This window comes from Haemorhous mexicanus, chromosome 1 (genome assembly GCF_027477595.1).
Source record: "Haemorhous mexicanus isolate bHaeMex1 chromosome 1, bHaeMex1.pri, whole genome shotgun sequence".
Lineage (NCBI taxonomy): Eukaryota > Metazoa > Chordata > Aves > Passeriformes > Fringillidae > Haemorhous > Haemorhous mexicanus.
Genome location: NC_082341.1, coordinates 59,098,012 through 59,120,552, shown reverse-complemented (window position 1 = coordinate 59,120,552; position 22,541 = coordinate 59,098,012). Strand labels below are relative to the sequence as shown.

At 36.4% G+C, this 22,541-nt stretch overlaps 1 protein-coding gene across 16 annotated transcripts in view; it reads right to left on the bottom strand.

Annotated features, from left to right (window-relative positions):
* TNS3 (tensin 3) overlaps positions 1 to 22,541 on the bottom strand; it is a 210,936-nt gene that overhangs the window by 68,624 nt on the left and 119,771 nt on the right. For 15 of the 16 annotated variants that reach the window (XM_059850645.1, XM_059850682.1, XM_059850654.1 and 12 more), the window contains 3 exons: positions 18,772 to 18,901; positions 17,757 to 17,822; positions 14,307 to 14,411 (listed from right to left, as the gene is read on the bottom strand). In XM_059850645.1, the coding sequence (XP_059706628.1) occupies positions 14,307 to 14,411; positions 17,757 to 17,822; positions 18,772 to 18,901 (301 nt within the window). The remainder of the gene's footprint in view (positions 1 to 14,306; positions 14,412 to 17,756; positions 17,823 to 18,771; positions 18,902 to 22,541) is intronic. The other variant, XM_059850612.1, reaches the window with a different exon arrangement.

The following is a 22,541-nucleotide window of genomic DNA, read 5'->3' as shown; positions in this document are numbered from 1 at the left end:
GTCCTTCTCAGCAGGGCTGTTCTTGATCTGTTCCTCACCTAGTTTGTATTGATATTGGGGGATCCCCCAACCCAGGTGCAGCACCTTGAACTTGGTCTTATTAAACTATAAACTATATATATAAAAACTGTAAGTATATACAACCATAAATATATAAAAGCTATATACGTATATGGTTTGTTTGTTCATAAAACTAGGACAAATGAACTATCCAAATACTACAAACATACAAAATACAAGGGTTTCTAGTTTTCTTCTATTATATAACATCTTTATTTCATATTCTACCTTTTTCTTAAATGTAATTTTAGAATACCTCTGCACTAAGACTTTTGGATTTCGCTTTCACCCGGTCTTCATCCATGTGTTCGCCAAAAAAGGTGATAACCAACTTAATTGTATAAGTAAAGCTATGCACATAGGCAGGGAACAGTTTTGACGAAAGAAAACAAGAAAACATAACAGCAGTGCAAAGTTTCATTTTTTACACCTTGCTAAGTAATGGCACCGCAGAGGCCTTATAAATTCAATATCTCATCTCCATGTATGATTCAATCCCTGCTACCATTTTTTCCAAGGAAGCAACACTTTAAAATGCACAGCAACGTAGCTGTCAAAACAAGATCGCAACAGAGGTGACCTAAGTAATGCTGGAATTTAATTGACTAAAGCAAAGGGGCCCACCTTTTTTCAACCTGACCACTCTTCCCAGGAGCTGTTCCAACTCTCTGAACTGCCCAGGCTGAAGCCCAACAACATTCCCATGCTGAATCTGAATTACACACACATACTAACTGATTCTCCTAACTGAAAATCTCAGAGCAAAGGTTATGTGTGTATTTTCACTCCTCTACCTGATACACAAAGAGTATCTTATTTAAAATTATGACCTGAAATACTAACACATACCAAATTTAGTTACATCCTTCCAAGCCTGTGTTTTCATAGCACTTCTCTTCTTGAAATTCAAATATCCAAAGGCAGGCTTGTCAATTAAAAATATTTCAGTCTGTAAGCCTTTTGACTTGTCCCCACAGCTACCCACTGTCCATTCATCACTTGGGAAAACATAACAAATGAAAGGCAGCTAGGTAAACTCATACACCACAAACTCAGCAAGAGCTGTTCTGATCCAGTCCACCTGAACAAAAAGAAGATGATTGCAAATACACAAATTTTTTCAAACTGTACCCTTGTGCATGTTGCAGCAAGAAACATTATAGAAGATCTGGATTATCTTTTATCAACCTCAAAAATAAATATTTTTACCTTCAGGCAAACCTGGACAAGTCCTGAGCTGCATTCTTTTGAAGTTAGATTATTTTATGTGGGCTTGTCTTTTCCTTTCTCTCTCTCTCTAACAAAGACAGGCCTTCATTCCTTACAAGCTCTCCCTGTGTAACTCCTACAAAATCCATAGAGAAATACATGTGGTTTGTATTTCCAGCTCTTGAACCACAACAAAGCCACTTACCTCTTTACTAGGCATGACCAGGAATTTTCCGCAATAGTCAATCACTGGCATATTTACATCAACTAATATTCTCTAAGCAAAACTCTGCACATAGGAAAACCAAAGTTAGGGCAAATCCCCAAGCTTAAAAAGGCCAGAAATGTCTCTACTCCTGCTGTTTGAGCTACAGCCACTGTTTCTGCTCCTGCAGGTAAGTAGTCTTGCTAAAGAATCGTGAGACTTGTATCAGCCAGAAAAAGCAAATGAAAATGTAAACACAAGGGAGGAGCCAGAGGAGGCAATCATGTTCAATGAAATCTGAACTACTGCAGCAAAGGAGGAGTGGAAACCACTTGGCTGCAAAGGTAATTCCATCTACAAGCTATTCCCTTATAGTGGTTCTTTTCACATTCTGTTTCAATATCCATACAAAGCTGAGTGAATTTCAGTTTCTAAATCACGGACATCATTCTTCCCAAAATAAACAGCTGCTAGAAAAAGTTCTCTTCCTGCACTGACCAATCAGGCTAGACACTCATCCACATCTTCAAACATTTGTGTATTGCTGGAATTCTCAGGCAGGAAAAGCTTTCTGGCAGTCCTGTAGCAGTAACACTTGTTTTTATCTAGCAGCTGCTGCTCTCAAGCTCCCAGATCCCAGGAGGCTTTACCTTCTCTGTCTCTGGAATGAATAATTTCAAACTAGGGGAAGTGAAGCTATTAGTTCCTCCTTTAGTAACAGCTGTATCTCATCACAGAGCAGTCCACAAACTTCTCCTCTAAACGTAATTCCAAATGTACAAATGCATGGCCACCAGACAGCCGTGCCCCCGGACAATGTTCATTTTCTATTTCAGGGATTGTCAGCACTTTAATGACTTGTCAGTTGAACAAAGGATAAAAGTGGTTCTTGTATCACCAAAATGCATCTACCTGTTCATTGTTTATGTAGGAGTTAAATATTAAGTTCAAACCTAATTCAGAAAGTACACACTTTTTGGTTCAAGTGTTGCTGTTCTTGCAAATCAGTAAATGGTTGCACATGAAACAAGTCAGAATTCTGATCAAAGACACAAAGCACACAACACACGCTATGCTGGCAGTACTTTTCCAAAACCAAAGAACTGGGATGATCCTTTGGGGTGATGCAGAATTGCTGTTCAATTTGAAACCTCCCACATTTGCCTCAAAGATATGAAAAGAAACAGAGAAGTATATTAAAAACTCCTAATGTAAACTGATGTGCCTCACTTAAAGATGCAAATTTAGTTTTAATCTCACTGCATTTTGGTTTTCTGTGAGGAAAAAATCCCAACTGTTTTCCTTGCTTCAATTACAGGCCTCTTTTGTGTGGTAATCACATATTCTCTGAACAGAGAGAGAGCCAGAGCTCTCCCAGGATTTTCCTGAGAAGCTGTGAGACAGCTCAGAGAAAATAATGAGAAACAATTCTTCTCTTCACTTGCTGCACCTGTTGTTTTGCACATGTGGAATGTGTTACAGAGATTTGTTTAGCAAAGGGTGATTTCTTAATTGGACTCTGGTGATGGTGTTTGGATTGATTGACCAATTGGATCCGTCTGCATCAGACTGTCTGCAAGGGCGATAGATTGGGTATGGGTATGGATATGGGTATGGGTATGGGTATGGGTATGGGTATGGGTATGGGTATGGTGATTGATCAGCATTCTGCAATCATGGAGTCAATGCTAATTATTCCCCCTTCAGGGGCTCACTGCTATGATACTTTTGCTCTTTCATAAGCTTGCACTGCATGTACATGCCAGTGATTTTGGACCATTAACACTAAGCCTGCTTGAATACAGGCTGAGGCTCAACACTGACACCTGCACCTAGACAGATTATCAGAAGAAACACGGACAAGATAATAGCATCACTGCATAAATTAACTTACCCTATGGATAAGTTTACCTGAAACAGATTTATTCAAACAGGTCACCATGCTGCTCAAATTTTATTGTTCGAGATACAGAACAATATGGTGCTCTTGCTGCTGCTCCATCACAAGAATACTTTGGTACAACCACTACTTAAACCTATCCACGGGTGTGTTTAGAAAAATGTTCTCTAATCATACCATTCCAAGAATTTTGTTTCCTCTGTTACCAGTACCAGGCCTCCTGGGATGCATCACCTTTTGCAGTACTAAGTACTTCTGGCTCTGTGCACATTCCCACATCTGAGGTCAACTGGATTACTGGGTTCACCAGTCTGATCCACTTCAGATATAGATCCAAATTTTGTATGCAAGGCTACAATATACACTTCTTCAAAATTTTTATGCTGACTGTTGCAAATATAGATGATACCTAGATTAGCGCTGAGTGGCAGAGAAGGGTCATGCAAAGAACCAATCATAATGAACTGATAAAAAATTTGGGGAAAAATATATGGATTGTGAATCCATGTCATCTTAGAACCTGGCATTGCCCAGTTGTAGTGCTCTCTGCAATTTGGAGACCTAAAATTGCATTTAGTGCAACTCTCAAACTGTGAAATAAAAAGTAGGTAACTAGGTCCTGATTTCAGAAATTGGTTCAAGACTGTGAGATCAGTTTCTGATTCATAAACATTAATCTGGCAATCCTTTAGTATGCTTTTAAAGAGCTTTAAGAAAATTAATATTTGATCGTAACAGAACTTAACTAAAAAGGAAGGAAAAAGGTATGAAGTAATCTATCACTTTTTTCCTTAACCTAACCCAAGCAAACCTGATATTCATATATGTATTTCATTTTAAACAAAATGAGTTTTCCAACAGGAAAGAACAGTAGAGCAGTACCTAGGTCATCAAGAAATTGTTTGGTTTGCTACATTTCCCAAGTCCCTGAGTATAACAGAAAAATAAAGGAGGCGGAAGAAAACAAGGCGTGTTATCACAAAACCAAAATGTGAACCAACACTGAAAGGAAAACAAGTGATGGGGTTTTTATTAGCAAAATGCTAGCAAACAGAACACAAAGGAATCACATGAAGTCCTTAAAACTTGAATCTTTTGAGAAGCAGAAAAGAGGACATCCAAGACCTCACAGAACCTTTATCTGTTCAAAGGTTAAGATTAATTTTGCCAGTCAAAAGGATCACATTTGTACTTTAATGTTTTTACAATTACACTGGAGCAAGAAAAAACTGCTTTGCAAAGTACAAGTTTCTTGACCAGAGGCTGGCTGCTGTTCAGCCAGTATGGAACATGGGCAGAGTCAGCCAGCACAGGCTCATCCTTAGAATACTACTCTAATTTATCATCCCAGTTTTGCCCACCTAGGATCAACAGAAAATAATACTTGTTCCACGATCCAAAGTACGAAGAAAAGACTGATACATTTACAACTGTCACCCAATATACAGAAGCTATTGTGTCATTTTGGTTCTACTTCTCCAAAATTTTTTCAGCTATTTTAAGCAAAGACTCAACTTCAAGTACCTTGTGCTTGGATAACCAGCAAAAGAACAACGTAACATTAGAGTACAGAAACACTGCCACAAGAACAAAACACTAAGTAAAGTTTAAAGGTATTTCAATGTCACTAAACTACATGAAACTATCTCCCTTTGTTCCTATCAAAAACAAAGCCCATCTTCAGGAACACTTCAATAATTTTCAAGTGCATACTCCAAATGCTGACATTCAGAATTCATCATTATTCCTTCAAACAGATGAAACAGCACACACACCATGAGTCATGGCATTTCACTTACTACACTGCTAGGCTTTCAGCAAAAATTAGTTACGGTCATCAAATATAAAGCAGCAGAAAAACACTGATGGCTCTACATGGTTGCTGAAAACTGTACAGAACCACAGTGAAAGGCTTAAAGTGGCCGTCCAAAAGGTCAACATAATGGATTCACTCCTTTCTTTGTGTATGGAACGTGTAGTTCAACAGTATTGCCATTCGTAATAAAATTTCACCACCAGTCCATGGCACAACAAATTGATCTTCAGGTGTTTCTAAACAAGTACACATATTAAAAAAGGAAGTTCAGGTACACATATGTTTAGCAGAGCTCTTTAATTTTCTAACTCATTAATTGAACCTAAAGGATTTTGCACTGGGACTCAAAAGACTTGTTATTTATTTTCAAGTAATAGAGCAAAAGTACAAGCAATATGGGATAACCTTATACTGTGGATCAGACAGCCTGGTCAGAGAGAGAGAAAGCTAGGTAAGTTTTCCCAGAATTGGCCTGGGAAGCTTTAGGGAGCTGGTGATAAACAATGATCGCCAAATATTAAAAACAACCTGCAGATGGTGTTTTTCTAATAATCTGTTTTGCTGTTTTTCTCATAAGATTGTTTATAAATGGGCAAATGATTGTTTACAAATCTTGTTAATGAGCCAATCATGTGAAATGTATTGATTAAATGGCTAACCGGGTCCACCTGTAGCGAACTAAGCTATAAAAGAAGAGAGAATTAAATAAATGAGGCTTTTTGCCACTTTGCCTTCTGATCCAACTACGTGTCATCTCTGACTCAATGGTAACATTATATGATAATAATTATAGTATTTATTTCTTGTAAAAAAAAGTTTGAAGATGGTCTACACACATTCAACATAAGCATATTCTAACATAAATTATATGTGGGAAACTTATACTGTACCTAAATGACTTAAGAATAGAAGTTCTTAATACAAAGAATATTTTATGCATATTTACTGAAAGGAGGGCAGAGAATATCCTGACACAGAAAACTTTAGATGAACTTCAGAAGCTTAGCAAGTTCCTTAAAAGGGTAACAGTTTAAGCAACATTCTTCAAGGTTCAAATAAGATAGAGAAAAACAGTATCTAGCCCATACTACTTGAGAGAGAGTTCACCACTCTGGGCTATCTCAGAAGCTGTACAGATCCTTCTACCTGGAACTCCAAGAACAGAGAAAACAAAAACAATGAAAAAGAGATGTAGTAATGCAACTATTACTTCCACAGTTGGAGAGAGCATGTCAACAGTAAGAAATAGGATTGGGTTCTGACAAAAAAATTTCTCTCTGATTACAGAAAGTTGCCTCCATCTATTCAGTCTGGAAGGAGTTTGAACTAGTGCTCTTCTTCAGCATTTGGATTCTGCCCATGTTTGAATGCAGATTCTAGAGTAGGTATGATAAATATGAAGGTAGACCTGGAGTCTACCCCATCTCTCACTTTCCTCCTGCTTCGCAGTCTGATCCAAAGCCTTCTGATGTCCAGGAAAATCTTTGCAAAGAACTTAAGCCTTAAACAAAAGGAAACACAGATAAATATTTAACACTTGAGTGAAACTGCTGGAGCAGGGATAGAGATGTCCAGGGATCAATTTGGATAACATGTGATCCCAGCTTTCTGGGATCAGTACATGGATAACAAATGGTATTATCTCAAGTAAAGCTTCCCTTACCATTATTAAAAAACAAGCAAAGCACTAGAGCTACCTACACTAAAGACTGTTAATGTTATTTGTACAGCTAAAATACTTCTGTCACTTAAAAAAATATAATCTCCTGGTTTGGAGGAATTTATTTAACTACAATTTACTATCAGAAGTGTTTGTGGTCTATAGTGCAAAAAAAAACACTTACAGAGTATTAGGCTTCACTCTGTACAGACTATAGAATATAACAGGCACCTCTTCAAAATCCAGACATTAACATCTAAAACTGTGGGACTCAGGAGGGCTAGTCTTTTATTATGGTATTTTCCAAAGACAAGAAAAAATCCACCAGCACATATTTGAGGTGGTTGTTATGTACTAACACTATCTTGGAAACACATGAAAGGAAATAAAAAACGTTTCTAGATATCACCATTTGTAGAAGATGCTTCCTGCAGAAACCTTTCCAGGAAAAGGCCTCAGTTCTTCAGTAAGTATTCAATGGTAGAAACTTTACACATATTGTTTAATTAACCAGTATCCCAGACACTGTCACAGACAGTTACAGGATAGTCCAAATAAATCTCAGCATGATAAATTTGCTGAAAGAGCCCTCCTTCAAAAAACAACACCTGTCATAGAATCAAGCCTTCCTGACCAAAGCACCTTCATAACAAAAGAACACGTTCTGAACAAGCTTTATTATCAACAGAACATGCTTGCCAATGGGGACAGAAGTGTGGACATCACAAAATCATTATCCTATAAAAGGAGTGTTGCAGTGGCCAGCTGAAACCACCAAGCAGGACCAAGACAGTCACTGGAAAGAAGTCTAGCCAAAAAAGCAAAGGTACATAATGTTAAAAGACCAGCAAAAGGGCAGAAATTACTCCCAATCAGAACAATATCATTACTTCAGGATTCACCAGAAAAAGGATTGCTATTGCTACATGATGTCCTAAAAAAACCCTTCTCTTGTTCTGTAAGTCTTCCCAGAGATTTGTCATTTGACATTCATAACTAATTTGGTATCTTAATTCAAGTACATTCATGCACATGCAATGATTCTATGACTTCTTACGCCACGTACAAATGGCATCATGACTGATAACGCCATCTGTTCGCATTTCCTTTGTTTACTAGAGTTAACACTCACATATATATGACGCATAAGATAGTTCAGTGTATGCATACTTTGGTGTGGACACAGAGTGGGGATTTAATTGCTCCTCCTGGTCTTAGGAAAGAATCAAATCCTGATTTGGACTAAGGCATTTTGGATTGTTTCTTCCTTACACTTTTAATCTCTGATGCTACCATGCTAATTTTACTCTCAAGCAAGTACGGTGTTAAAATATATCCAATACCTATAACATCAAGAAGGTTATTTTTCCTCGTCTAATAAAGATAAACAGGTGGGATGCCTTATTGTCTTCAAAAGAAGGAGGAAGAGTTGTTCAGGAAGCAGGTGCAGGGAAGGAATACACCTGTGGCAGAGGCTTGCCTCTGATGCCTTTTTTGGCTCTGCAGTAGCTTGGAAGTATTAGACAAGTGCAACCTGTGCTTCAGATAAACTTGTGCTTAAAAACATTGATACCAAGGGGTGTGGAGGCAAGTGTCCCCAGAAATAGAAACACCGGTAGTGAGAGGCAGGAGGCCTCTCAGGGAGGCCTAAGGAACCCTGGTTCTCATCTCTTCTTGTCTTCAAATATAAGACTTTAAATATTTAGGTAAGGTATAACTATTCCTCTTTGGCCCTTAGCATTTTGGGGGAGATTCTCCTTTTATCTAAGCTAAATTTAAACTAAGCAGAACTTGTAAATGGTACCTAAGAAAATCACTGTCTCGGGGCACTAAGTAAAATACACATAATTTCTCACTTCAGCCACTGTCTTATCAACAAAGTTATATGTTTGGGTAAAAGGAAAAAACTGTTTTTCAACAGAACTGGACAGGCGAAGTTCAGGAGTTCAGCTCAGCACTTAAGTGAACATTCTAGACTTTCAATGAAGTGTTCAGTATATCTTATGATATATTCCTAAAAGAGACAAGAAAGTAACTTTGAATGAGTAAATCCTTTCGAAGTCTGGCCCCCGGCTGCACTTAACTGTTGGCTCCTATCTGACCTATGCAAAATACTATAATTATTTTCTTTTTGGTCACCAAAAAAACACCCAACAAAATCAAACACAACCAAAAATCCGAAATCCCCAAAGCATAAGTCCAGAGAAAATACATTCCAGACCAATCTTAGTTTATTAAGCACAAACTTGAAAACATCTGTGTAAAATTATATTTACTCCCTAACATATTGAGGTAACAAAAAATTTAAGCCACAGAACTGTTAAAATTAATGTATTAATGAGGAAGGCAAAAGAGAATTGCCTATTGCTGCACACTTAGAAATGAAACCTTGTAATCCTATGTTTGTATTCAATGTTTCTAACATACTAAAGAAACCACATTATATTAATTTTTCTCTAACTCTTTGTCAGCTTCATTATTAAGTAGACAAACTAATTTAAATTCTATCTGTTAAGGAAAAGAACATACAAAACTTCAGAAGAATTAGGTTTTCTCAAAGAAAAATCAATTAAAAGCATTCACTCCACAATGTTTCAGATACTGTTTTAAGGCAGTAGCATTTTATAGTGTAAATTTGTCTGTCTTCTATAGGCTTCTCTATTTTTACTGTCAAATAGAGGGGAATTGTTAGAGGACACATTTTTATCCCTACGTTCTACCAAATTTCTCTTTGTCTCAAAAGACACTGCATCCAACTGGTGACTAAAAACTGAAATTAACATTTATTCACTTGGAATTTGTTCTTCAGCTTCACTCACCAGAAATGGCATCAAAGCTGCCATTTTCTTTGGTAGCCATCTGCATTCCTGTAAAGTGCCAAAACCAAGCAGTTTTGCCTCAACTTTTGAGTTTTACATTATTGAAGGGGCCCTCGCAAGTGTTTAACAATGTAAGAGGGCACCTTCCTACTGAATAGCTATTTACTTTGGGTTGAAGAGGACAAAAAAAATCTCAGTAAAAGTCAAACATCCTGTCTCATCACATGACATGGGTGCATACCAGAATGTTGGTTATTTATTGCCTCCATGGAAACATTTATTGCATACACGGAGACACTTCTCAGATACTTTCCTTTATGAGAAGAAAAAAAGCAGGAGCAGGCCAGTTTATAAATATTTGGCAAATTTTGACTGACTGTTGATTAGAGTTACAAAAGAGTAGTAAATTTGGAAAGCAACACTCCTGAGACATAGGAATTTGGATTCACTCAGCCCTACCCTATTTGGAATAAAAACATCATTTTTATGCCAAAGCTGTTTCTGTTCTAATTGTCAAGCACCACTGAGCAAGCAAAGGTAGTTTGGTGGGAAATAAACAGCAAGACTTTGTTGAGAAAGAAATTTAAGTATCTGCCTTGTAAAGACTAAATCAAAGTCCTTCATTTGTCATTTTAAGCAATTCTAAAATGCACATGTGCTTCTCTTTCCACAGTCTGCAGAGCTGGAAGACCAAAGAATGCAGAGGGATTCAGCAGTTGTTAAAATAAGTGAAATGTCTAAAAATGGAACACTGAACAAGAACCATGTGCATTTCTGTTGCCAATCCACTGAATTCAGTTGAACCAAAACAAATACTATTTTGGCCAACAATGAACTTTGGGTTTACCAGTTTTCTTTATTAAAAATAAATTAAAATCCTGTATCTCAGGCAACTGAATGCCACACACACAAATGGCATTTTCTCTAGAATAATTTTAGCATGCTATCAGGATACTTAGAATAGACTTGAGATAAAGCAGTCAGACAGTGCAAAAGGAAGAGTAGCATTCATCTCTTCTTCCAATAATTCACCTTTTCTATTAAAATGAGTTTAGGTTCTTTAGCAATATATATTATTTTAGTATCTTTTTATTTTATAATCTTTTTGAAATGTGATTTCATTTTCAGAACACTTCAGAGCCCAGGCTTTTACCAGGATCCACTGGCAGGTTTCATATAAACTGATGGTTCCTATTCAAAAAAGACTTGCGTTTTCTGCAGGAGGGAAGTGTTTAAGAACAGTATCTCTTATGCACTATGCCAAGTAATAATCCTGGAAATTATCACTGAGAACTAAAAATAAACTCCTCAACCAAAGACAAATCAAACCTTTACCATTTACCTCAACCCCTCTGGTTTGGAGAGCCTTTTTCAGTATTATTTGTCATTTCATATTTGAGAGAGATTTTGGAAGATACTACATGTATAGTAGTATCTTGCTATTTTGCAGCAAATGAAGAACCTTTTGTAAATCATACACATTTACTGTATGGTAAGTGACACTTCAAAGAAAAAAATAAGAGAGCTCAGAAAGATCAAAAGTCATTTCTGTTCCTTTCTATCACAAATGTCTTTCCTGATTTCAAAAACACAGGAAAAGCGATGGCAACTATGTCAGACTTCTACACGGCAGTGGGAAGATCCAATTCTTCTGGTTCCAAATACTACACTTAAATGCATACTTTTAAATCAGTGTAACAGAAGTCTCTGTGCTAATGTATTGCTCAAGGAGGAGGAAATCTGATATAAATTGAAAATTAGGAACTTAATATTATTTTTCATCTATTATGGAGGACCACTTCCCAAGGGATCGGAAAAGAAACAGTATTTATAAGAAGAAATGCAAATAATTTATTGCTTTCCAACTGTCAAAATTCCCTAAGAATATTAGGAATGAAGGATAAGGAGCTAAATTCAGATAACAAACTGAATACAGCCTGGCTACATTCAACACCTATGTACACAATCTTATTAGCAAATGATTCGAGATCATTTAAAAGGCAGTTGCTTATGTCCATAATACTGTATCATGCCAGTAAATCAAAAGCCTTTGGGTATATTTTCCTTTTATCATGTCTTTCCATCTTTTAAAATAAAGCCAAATAGTTGTACCATTTCAAAAGAGATACTACTCTTTTATTGATTTCTAATTTCTATTTTAACACAGCAACTTGGAAATACACATTCCACGCACATATACCTACAAAACAATTCGTGTTCACAAGGCTCTGCTGTAGCCTTCCTGACCACCTTGGTAAGGAATTTCATGGGATCACATTTTTTTTTTTGAAATTAACAAAAAGGTGCATAACTGTAATATAAGAATCATCTGTTACACTAACATCTCATACTATTCCTACTGAAATTCCTCTGGGAAAACAGGTACAAGTAAAACCATGAAGACCAGCTCCTACATAAGGCTATGGGTTTAACTTAATGTAAAGTAGAACTGAAAAAGGTGCTCTGTATGACACTTCCCTGCACCATAAATATATCTCGACTGTTATGCACTTTCAAATGTACCATGTGTTACACCTTTAAATTTTCTAAAGTACAGAAGAGATTCTCTCTCAGACTTCAGCATTACAGCTAAAGGGCTCATATTCTAATGTTTTTGATTTTCATCACATTCTGGATGTGAAATCACTATCTCCCCTTAGTGGTCTGCCACCTCAGTGAAAACTAGGATGCAATACACATTTTTAATGCACAAGCATGATACTAAACATCTGCATAAACCCTAAAGAGAAGCTTGCCCCAGTGTTTATAAATCTTACACAGAAGATGACCTAACTGCACTATACTTACCCTAAGCAGCAGACTAAGCTCAAACTTGTGTTAAGTAAAGACCCCATCCTTAAGAGAAAAATATATCTGTTGCCTGTGTATGTGCTCCTCATGATCTCTTGCCCAACCGATGCAGAGACATTGCTCTGCCTGCAATTCTGTTATTGAATATCATAAGGTAATAGTCTGCCTCATAAATATTTACTTGAGAAAAGAATAAATATATACATCTAATCTTGTGGTATATTTTCTAGCTTAAATTCAAGTGGGTTTTTTTGCAGCTGTACAATGAAATTCTTAAAATCTATGCTATCATATCATATTTCTGGTCTATCTAAGGTAATTTTAAAAGTACCCTGCACACAAATTAGATAGAAAAATCTATTAAATAGCAGATATGACTTCTGAACAGCAGGCAAACAAGCTAGTTGTACTTGTAAATGGGCTCTGATCAACTCTTATCAAAGACATGAACAGCATACAGTGCTGTATCTTCCAACAGAGTGCTGCCTGCATGTTTATCTATGCTTTCAACTTCCTGTATTGTTGTAGTTACCTACAATGCAATGCATGACAATGGGAAAGTCAAACCCATCTAGCCAATCAATCTCAGCAATTAAAAATATTTGACATCAATGCACTGCTTGTTGAGGGCTAGGTACATGCAAAGGAAGGGGGAAAGGACGGCAGAGGGAGGAAGGGAAAGGAATCATAAATTATATTGAAACATCATGGGTAGGAATTAAGACATCACCTCCAGTCAAGATTCAGTCCCTCTGACGTTACTCCTAAAATACACTGCAGTCTCATACAGCTCTGACGACTCCCTACGGAGTGGTCTACCTGCTGCATAAAATGACTGTTCTCTTTCCACCCTCTCTATTCCCTCGGTTTTCTGCAGATTGGAGTCTCCTGTGCATTAGATAATACTCTTATTACAAGAGTGAGGCAGTGGAAGAAGCTCAAGAAAGCTCCCAGAAAGCTCCCAGAAAGCTTCTGCCCTCACTGATGTGGTCATTAGATGGTCAATGCCAAATCCAGATTATAAAAATCAATTGAAACGGAACCTAGAGAGAAGCTACCTAAATATCCTAGCTTCATGTGTCTCTCATTTGATATCAGGTAAGCTGTAAAAACAAGAACTTTGGCATCTATTCAATACCTTATCTCATGTTTTTACTTGTAAGAAGTCAGGCTTGCATGTGCACTGACGTGTGCAGCCACAGGTGTAACATTCTGAGTCCTTACATGAGAACTACATCCATTAAAAGCACAGCATTCACTCAAGGAAAACATCAGGAGAGCATTCACACTGGAGTCAGAATCTGAAGCAGTACTGGAGGTTCTCATCTTTTGCCATCTGATTACAGAAAAAAAAAAATCTATAAAACCTGTAAACAAGAACGTTTACAAAGGAAGATATGAAAATAGGCACATCCTTTACTGTTTGTTTAGTAACAGCCTGGTGCACGTTCTGAAATACTCCAGGTAACACAGTAACCAAAAGCTACAAACTCACCACATAATTTTGTTCTTTAAATTCTGTATTAGAATTCCAACTAGAAACTTTTGAACAAAGAGAAGAAGTCTCTAGGCAAATTTACAAGTAAGTAACTTCTATCAATCAGTTGTGTCTCAGTTCATTATGTGTATTGACAGGGATCTCAAGTACTACAGTTTTCTTTCCTAAATCAGAACCACTAAGGCCAAATAGAGAAGGGTAGAAAGCTACTTCACACATCAGCAAAGTGGCCTTAGCTTCAAGCAAATGAGGTCTCCTTTCTTCTCTTGAACATTCTGGAACTGTTGCAAAAGGTTTTGCCCTGATCTAATGCGACAAAATTACTCACCTTCCCCATCAGGGCTCATATTTTCATAGGAATCCCAGCGTATCAGTGGGTCTGATGTATTGTAATCAACTATTACTCCATGATCATTCTGAAGGTGTTCACGTCCTAAAATGAGACATGTCTTTGAAACCAAAAATTATCAGTCACATATGTAATTATATACACACACATATGTATGTATGTATGCAGCCTTCTGACAGACGTTTGCTCCCTGAATGGCAACACCCTATTCTGAAATGTAAGAAGCAGGAAAAGGGGAAGAAAGATTAAATAAAATGGTTAAAAAAAAAAAGAAGAAAAGCTCAATTTATCATTCAGAGAATTTTATCTTGAGCTTTTTGATTATGATGTAGGCTGATAACTTGGATCAGTCCCTAAACACAACTAACTAAGACGATCCACCCAGCCCTAGAGGGTCAGACATGATAAAGAGCTTCTGAGAAGGAAACCATGAGTATCTATAAGGAGATGGTTCTAAAGGAATGATAAAATTAGACTTTTTTACAGATTTCATTCTGATTCAGATAAATTATCATTCTGATACCAGAGCAATTTATCACTAAGGATGAACAGGAAGAGCTGAAAACTGTGACTTCATGTCCCTTCCAGTTCCCCCGAGGTGGCAGCTCTGCAGAATTTGAGACTAGAAATCAGATGTGTTTTGCTGCATTTAAGTATGCTCTGCTGAACGCACCTGGAATTTTCAGCAGTAACCCATGTTTTTGTGCCCTTAACAAGGCATTAAATAACGTTCAGGTTTTAAATGGATACAGTGAGGAATTTAGGCATAATCCAGTGATTCAAAAGCAAAGCACAGGCATCAAGAATTCATGACCTTTGAACTTGGCTTTGATACTGATACAAATCAAACAGACTGTCTTTTCTGTCTAGATTAGGGAACAAAGAAATCCTCAGTTATCAAACTTTTGGCTGTGTCTACAAAGCAAGTCCTACCGTAAATTTTTCTAAAGCAACAGTATTATGCACATACTGTGACATTTAAAACAAAAATAGTTACAATTAGGACTAGAATGCTATGGTCCTGTACCTTTATACGCAGCCTGGAAAAAGCCATCTATAGAGAATTTGTCACAAAGGCAGATTTATAAACTTTATTATTAAATATTCAGGGATCTTATATTCTTGGCAACTGCATTCTTTCTTAAAAATATGACAGTCAGTTATGTTCTAGAACACTGTGTCCAGCTTCAAGCTACAGAATACAAGAATTATATTAACAAATTGAAGCAAATTCAGGGTAGCATGACCAGGGTGCTCAGGACTGGAAGACTTTCCCTGTGAGGAAAGGCTGAGGGGTCAGGGCTTCTTCAGTCTGGAGATGAGATGGTCTTGACAAAGAGCTGACAGCAGCCTCCTGAAGGCTGTAGAGGAGACAGCCAGTTTGGAGCAAGGCAGAAGGAAAAGAATATTTGAAAATTGTTCGAATAATTTGAATCTAGATAAACTTAGAGTCAACATAAGAAAAAATAATTCCACTGTGAGGACAGTCAGACAAGTAAATGGCCCACCCACTGAGGCTGTGATGTCTCAGTCCCTGAAGTTTTTCATTATTTGACTGGACAAAGCTCTAGGGAAACTAGTCTGATCTTACAAATGAGCCTTGTTTCAGCAGGAGGATGGACTAGACATACCCTGTAGTTATTCTATAATTCTGTATTTTCAGATGTGGAAAATTCCTTTTGCAGAAATTGTAAGTAAGTATTTCAAGGCGTCACCAAAAACCAGGAAATAAACTCTCCAACCAATTCATAGGTTAGGAAGCCAACATTACTAGCAGTGTTGGCTGCATGGGGATTTCTCCTCAAAGCAAGTACTCCCAGTAACCTAACAGACCAGCTTATATTCCTGAAACAAATATATTTTGATATTCTGAAGTATATTAAAATACATACTCATCACATTTCCTGAATACATGCATATATGCTAATTGTTTCTGTGAACTTATCTGGATATGGTTCCAGATTTTCTGATTAATCTTTTCTCTTTGAGAATATTTCAAACATGTGGTGATGTCATAATGTCCTTCTCTTATCATTCTTTGTTCTGAGATAGATGATCCTTGTTCTCAAAACTAAGATCTCTACTAGTACATATTAATCACTAATGTAAGTAAATAAGGAAGCATTAGCTGGCACAAGACTTGTTAGTCACACATGTAGAGAATTAACACAAGGTCACATTTATCTCTGGTATTTGTATAAAGCACTGTATGGTGCAAAACTAAGCACTAACCATTATATAGGGATCACATACTATTGTGCTGAAGTTAAAGAATTTTTCAATGTCTTCCCAGACTGCTGCATAGACTTCTTCTTAAAAAAACATAACTTGTTGAGTAAAAAAGGTGAGCTGCTCTTCCTAGCCAGTTAATTCCTCAGACAGCAACTGAATACAAATATCCAATTACTTAGAACCTTACTTTTCAACAGCTTGAAGCCTACTAAAACATCCACACCTCTCATCTGTCATCTAAGGAAGGGAAACTTGAAAAAAATTTTGGTCCTTTTTTAGACATGTTAACTGGCCTATCTTCAAACACTTACTATCCAGATACATTTAGAACAAGCTAGACAAAATCATTTATAAAACTGGAGTTTTTTTATGGCTTTCAAACAAGTTAAGTGAGATTTTTGTGCTCAGTTGGACAGAATCCAACTTCTTAGTGGCTATGGCCATAATTTTCTAGATTATCAAACTCATGTGGAAAAAAAAGGAGGAAAAGATGCAATTCACAGGACAGTGAGGACATTGAATGGGAATATGTATGAGAGAGACACTTAAGAGTATTTGGTTTTCAATCAGTCTTAGGCAGAATCCATACTTTTTGGAACACCATAAAGTGATTAAGAACACATTCATTAGCAGAATTAAGCTGCAATGATCTGCATAATATTAAATTCTTACTGCAAGTAAAAATTATCACATAATCTTAAACATATTAAAACAGAATTTTGGAAGCATGCAGAATATCTTACAAGCCAACTTCAAAGCAGAAGCATTTCCAAGAAAACTACAGCTGTATCTCTTTATGCTAAGCTAAAGACAGTCCAAACTTCAGTACTGCAAACATGATCAATTATGACAACATCCAAAAGAGGTTATGGGACAGGCCACTGCTGTCACTTATGCTGAGCCAAACTACCTACTATCTATGTTTTACACAGATATATTAATGTTTTCTACTAGTTGTAGCAAGTGTTCTGGTATAGCTTTAAAACAAAATCTGGTGACTTCTATGCTGATATAAATGCAGAGTCTGTATTAACTTTTCCAAATTTAAACCAGTAACCAATGTATTTTAATGAAAAAGTAAAATTTCAGATTTTTTACAAGAAAAGTGGAAGAAAAGAGGAAAAAAACCTTTTTTTTTAATGTATTTCAATATGATTTATTTTCAAATAAAGCATATTTTTAGTTCTCTATGCTCACCTTGAATTTTCTCTGGAGTTCCTGAAAACACTAATTCCACCTTGCTGTAGTCAGGAAAACGGTCATCTGAGAACAAAGGACAGGAATTCAGCAAGATGTTTCCCAGGAGAGCAGTTTCAGTGCACTCAGAAATCAGGATTCTCTACAGCTATCTCATGTACACACATCACTCTTCCCTTCCCACTTACAGCTCAGTGATCTGGTTTTAAAAGCCATATTCTTTGTGCCACACATTCTCCAGAAAAGACCACATAAATGCCAGCTAGAGTTTTGCTTGCTTTCTAGAACAGTCAAAAGCAGAAGAGATGTACACTTCCTAACCCCCTCTCTAGACAGTAGACAGACGTGGCTTATAAAGAAAACACACCCAGGAAAATTAAAGTTGTTCCCCATATTGCCTAAACCACAATACTTGACCACAAAACTTTTTGTATCCTTATGCTACATGCTGCAGGAAAATGTGCTTGATTTTAGTTTGCTAGTAACATAGGCTGAGGAACTTCCAATCCTGCATATAAACACAATAAAACTGACAATATGATTTGGAAAATATGAGGACTAGTGTGACACATTTTCAAGTGTGTCTGAAGACTGTGTCCATTCTTTGATATTCTGAAGCATATTAAAAGACTTAGACAATGTCACAAACACATTATCAGATTTTATGACTGTTTTCAGTAGCCAGAAAAGAGAATTATTTAGCTCATCTTATTTCCTTCAATGGTGACAAAGAGAGTCACCATCTAAATGAGGGAGAAGGTGATAAGGACTGTGTAGGAGTATCTGAATTATTCTGACAAGTTAACTTGCTTGAAGAGCTTTTCCTGTCATTAGAGTTTTACTGGTATTACACACCACAATTTAACTAACTCTAAGCAGTGTCCCTTTCCCCGAGAATAAGTAAGGGGGAAAAAAAAAAAATCCTTTTGAAAATGGGTGCTGAAGAAGATCATCACATGCATATGCTTGGACGCCTGCACATATACACATCCAACCAACCACAGAAGACAAGTACCTTTGTTGGCATGATCCAAATCTTCTTTGCCAAACACCAAGCCACGTCCGTGAATAGCGCCAGTATGAAACTGAAGGCGAAAAATCACATCACGAGTAGCTGACCTGTATTTTTTGTGATAACACTTTATCTAGAAAGACAGAGCAATATTTTATGTCAGATAGTATTTTCTTACAATTCTGAACAAATGTGTATACATTAGTTGCTAATTAAAGCAGCCACAACACAATTTATTGTAGACACCTCTGATGTTGGAACAAGCAGGGTATGAGTTATTCAATCCTTTAAGATTACACAGGTCCAAGGCAGGGTACTTCTAGATATGTAAAAAATAATAATCACTATTTTCATCATTATCAGTCACCCATCAGTAGGTTATGAGCCAGAATCACAATATCTGTGATACTGTACACAATATGTGTACAATATTGAAATGCTGCCCTGTATACAGACTTCTTCCCTACGAAATTAATGAATTTCAGCAGAGCCTTTTCAAAATAACTGAAGAATATGAGGACTTTTTCAAAGCAAGCCTGCAAGCTGATTATATCTATTTTAGGACTTGTAAAAAACCTGAATGATAGGATCTTATTATAAGTTACTCCAGGAAGTTGATAGTAGTTTTCACACCTTGGCTAGAACAAGAACTCTACAAAAACATCTAGTATGAATCTCAGTAGCTAAAAGTGAACACCATACCCATTCTCTAATACCAGTTTCCCTTAGACAAAACCTTTGGATATTTTACCTACTAATTCTCTGACTCTACTATCATACAAAGGCACTCAGCGTTCTTACAGGAATATGTAAAAATTTTGGCAAGTTTAGTCACAGGACTGAAAATTTTGTTATACTATTCTGATTATATCAGGATTTTATGATAAAGCAGATATTACTGAAATGCATTAAAAAGAAAACAAATATCACTTTTATTAAAGTCAGAATAAGAAAAGCATCCTAGATAGAAAATGCCAAACAACAGAAGAGCATAGAGTTATTCAAATGAAACAATGCAAGAAAAATCTAAGAGCTTACAAAGGATGCTTCTGAAAGTTGGGGTTAAAACATAGTAATTAAATTCTTCTCACTACAGAATTTGAAAAATCTAACAAGATGTTACTATCTAGCCTTCATTATAGTAACCTCATTATATCCTAAATTCCAGAAGTTAATCAGCACTCACCATATAACTGGCACACAGGACAACTTCTGAAATATTTCAGCCCATATACCAGAAATGTTTTCTTGTCAAGTACTCTGTAGGCAAATGACATATTCCTAAACCATTATAAGGGCTGGGTGATTCTCTATGCATGTAATCTCTATTTAATCAGAAAGCAAGGAGGTTGTTTGTTTGTTTGTTTGTTTGTTCAGTTTAAGATAATCCCCTACAGTATATTGGCAATACCAGGCAAAACAGTATTTGCTTCTTTCTTTAGACAGTGGTCTACATGCACTAATTGTGTACACACCCCTGTTAAAGGGATCTACTTCCTTTTCGTCCAACACAACTTGCAGCATGACTTGACCACTTTAATTACCAAAAGGTAAGGTATGAGTAACAGTTAGACTGCTTGAGTAAATAAACAAGTGCTTAATCTCCAGCAAGCCAAGCAACTCTGTAAAGACAAAACACCATCATAAAGGATGAAAAAGGCAAGTTTGCCTAGAAGTGAAAAATGGACAGAAACAGAATTAAGAGAGCCCTGATGAGAGATATTAGAACTAATCTTTTGGATTTCTTTTTTAATCATCTAGAGATAGGGCAACTGAGAGGCATTTTAAAAACTTTTATTTTATTTATAATCTGCTGAGAATGTTGAGACAATACAGATGCTATAATTCATGCCATCACAATCAGAAGCCAGCTACTTCCTAATTACACAACACTATAAGTGTTTCTTGGCCTATCAGCTTTTTGCCACACTATGACAGAGATACTTTAAAGGTAATCATCTAAAACTACCCCTTGTGAGTCTCTACAAATCTATTTCCCACATTAACCTGCTCCAAAAGGTAGAATTAGTATGGAAGTAACTGTGATAACTCCATGTAATTGTATTATGTGAGCAAAAACACTTGGAAAGAGCATCTTTCAGTTTATATACATTCATACATAATTTAAATTTTGGCTTTGCACAGTGGTTGGGTTTATTCAAAATGTACTGTCTTTTACATAATCTCATTTATAAAAATGCTGAATGAGAGAAGGACTTCCTCCTTCTTTCTACTTTCTAATTCAAAGCACCAGCCTTGAATTTAACCTAATTTATCTTAAAATGAAATAAAGTTTTAATTAATTTAAGTTAAAATTAACTTAATTTTTGCACCAAAGAACTTACCTACAGAGAATTGTAATTTTTAACGAAAATCTGTTCTCTTTTACAATCAGTAATATTTTACCTCTATATCCATAGACTAAAAACATCTTTTAGTACTCAGTATGCATAATAAACTTTCAATGAAGTCTAAGCATAACTTTGAATTCTGACTTCATTACCTTTTGATGCCATAATCAAGAATTAATGCAAGCCATGGTAAATGTGCTGGAAAATTCCTATATGCATTTGCAGATGTCAGTGCAGCTTTTCAACAGCTGCATCTGTTCTGTATCACCACATGCTATTCACATGATGTTAACAAATTCCCTAAATCTAAGGCAAGAAAGGATATTTACCTTTCTAAAAAAACAAACAAACATGCATTTCAAGTAGTTAAACCTTTTAGGAATTGGAGGTGGAGCATCTTACAGATCATTATTTTTGTCTGAAGATTTTGCTTAGATATAATAAAAAAATATTCAAAACTGAAGCTTTTTTTAGGAAATACTGAAATGCTAAAAAAGACACTGGTTTGCTCAGAATTATCTCAAATAATAGCATGAGATTAAGGAATATTATCGCTTTAAAAATTATGCATTACTTAAAAGCTACATGCTCTTTTTCCATTCTAAAATCTCATTTGAGAGATACTGAGTTTATCTCAGACTGATTTCTGTTGTGATCTATTCCATTTCCTTAGGCACCAACAGTCCTCCAAAAACTAACAAAATGTCCTTAATTTGAAACTGTCTCTAACTTTCAGGGTATGCCAATTTATAATAGTATATTTAAAAATTGTTTCTCCCTTTTTCAGTGAAAGAACAAAAGAACAATATACAGAACTGAATAGGGAGGGGAAAAAAAAAAAGAATAATCTGATACCAAGGACACTGTTGTGGTTTAGGAATGGTATTCCCCAATTCAGTGTTCCCACTGAAACACTTCAAACCACACACCACTCGACCACACCCTCTCCTCTTCACCCCAGCAGCACGCTGAAGAGAATTGGAGGCACAAAAGATAAATAACAGACCAAGATAAAAACAATTTACTGAAAACAGCAGTAAAATAAGACAATGAAAAGTAACAGCAACAATACCAATAACAGAGTGTACAAGGAAAAAAAAAAAAAAACCAACAACAACAAATGAATGAGTCATATAAGATTGCTTAAACCTCTCCCCCACAGAATCCCCAGCAGTGCCCAACTGTTCCTTCCACCATGCAATCCAAATGAGAAGGAAGCCCCTCCCCATCCCAAAAAAATGAAACAAGGTGGAATAGAATAATTATCTCTGTGTCCTAGCCATGCCCCTTCTGGCTATTGCAAAAATTAAACCTGTCCTGAACAGGACCAGGACATTATCCACCCCTTATTCTATGCCATCTACATCATGCCCAAAACCCACACCTTCCATCCACACACACACACATATATGTAGGTACATA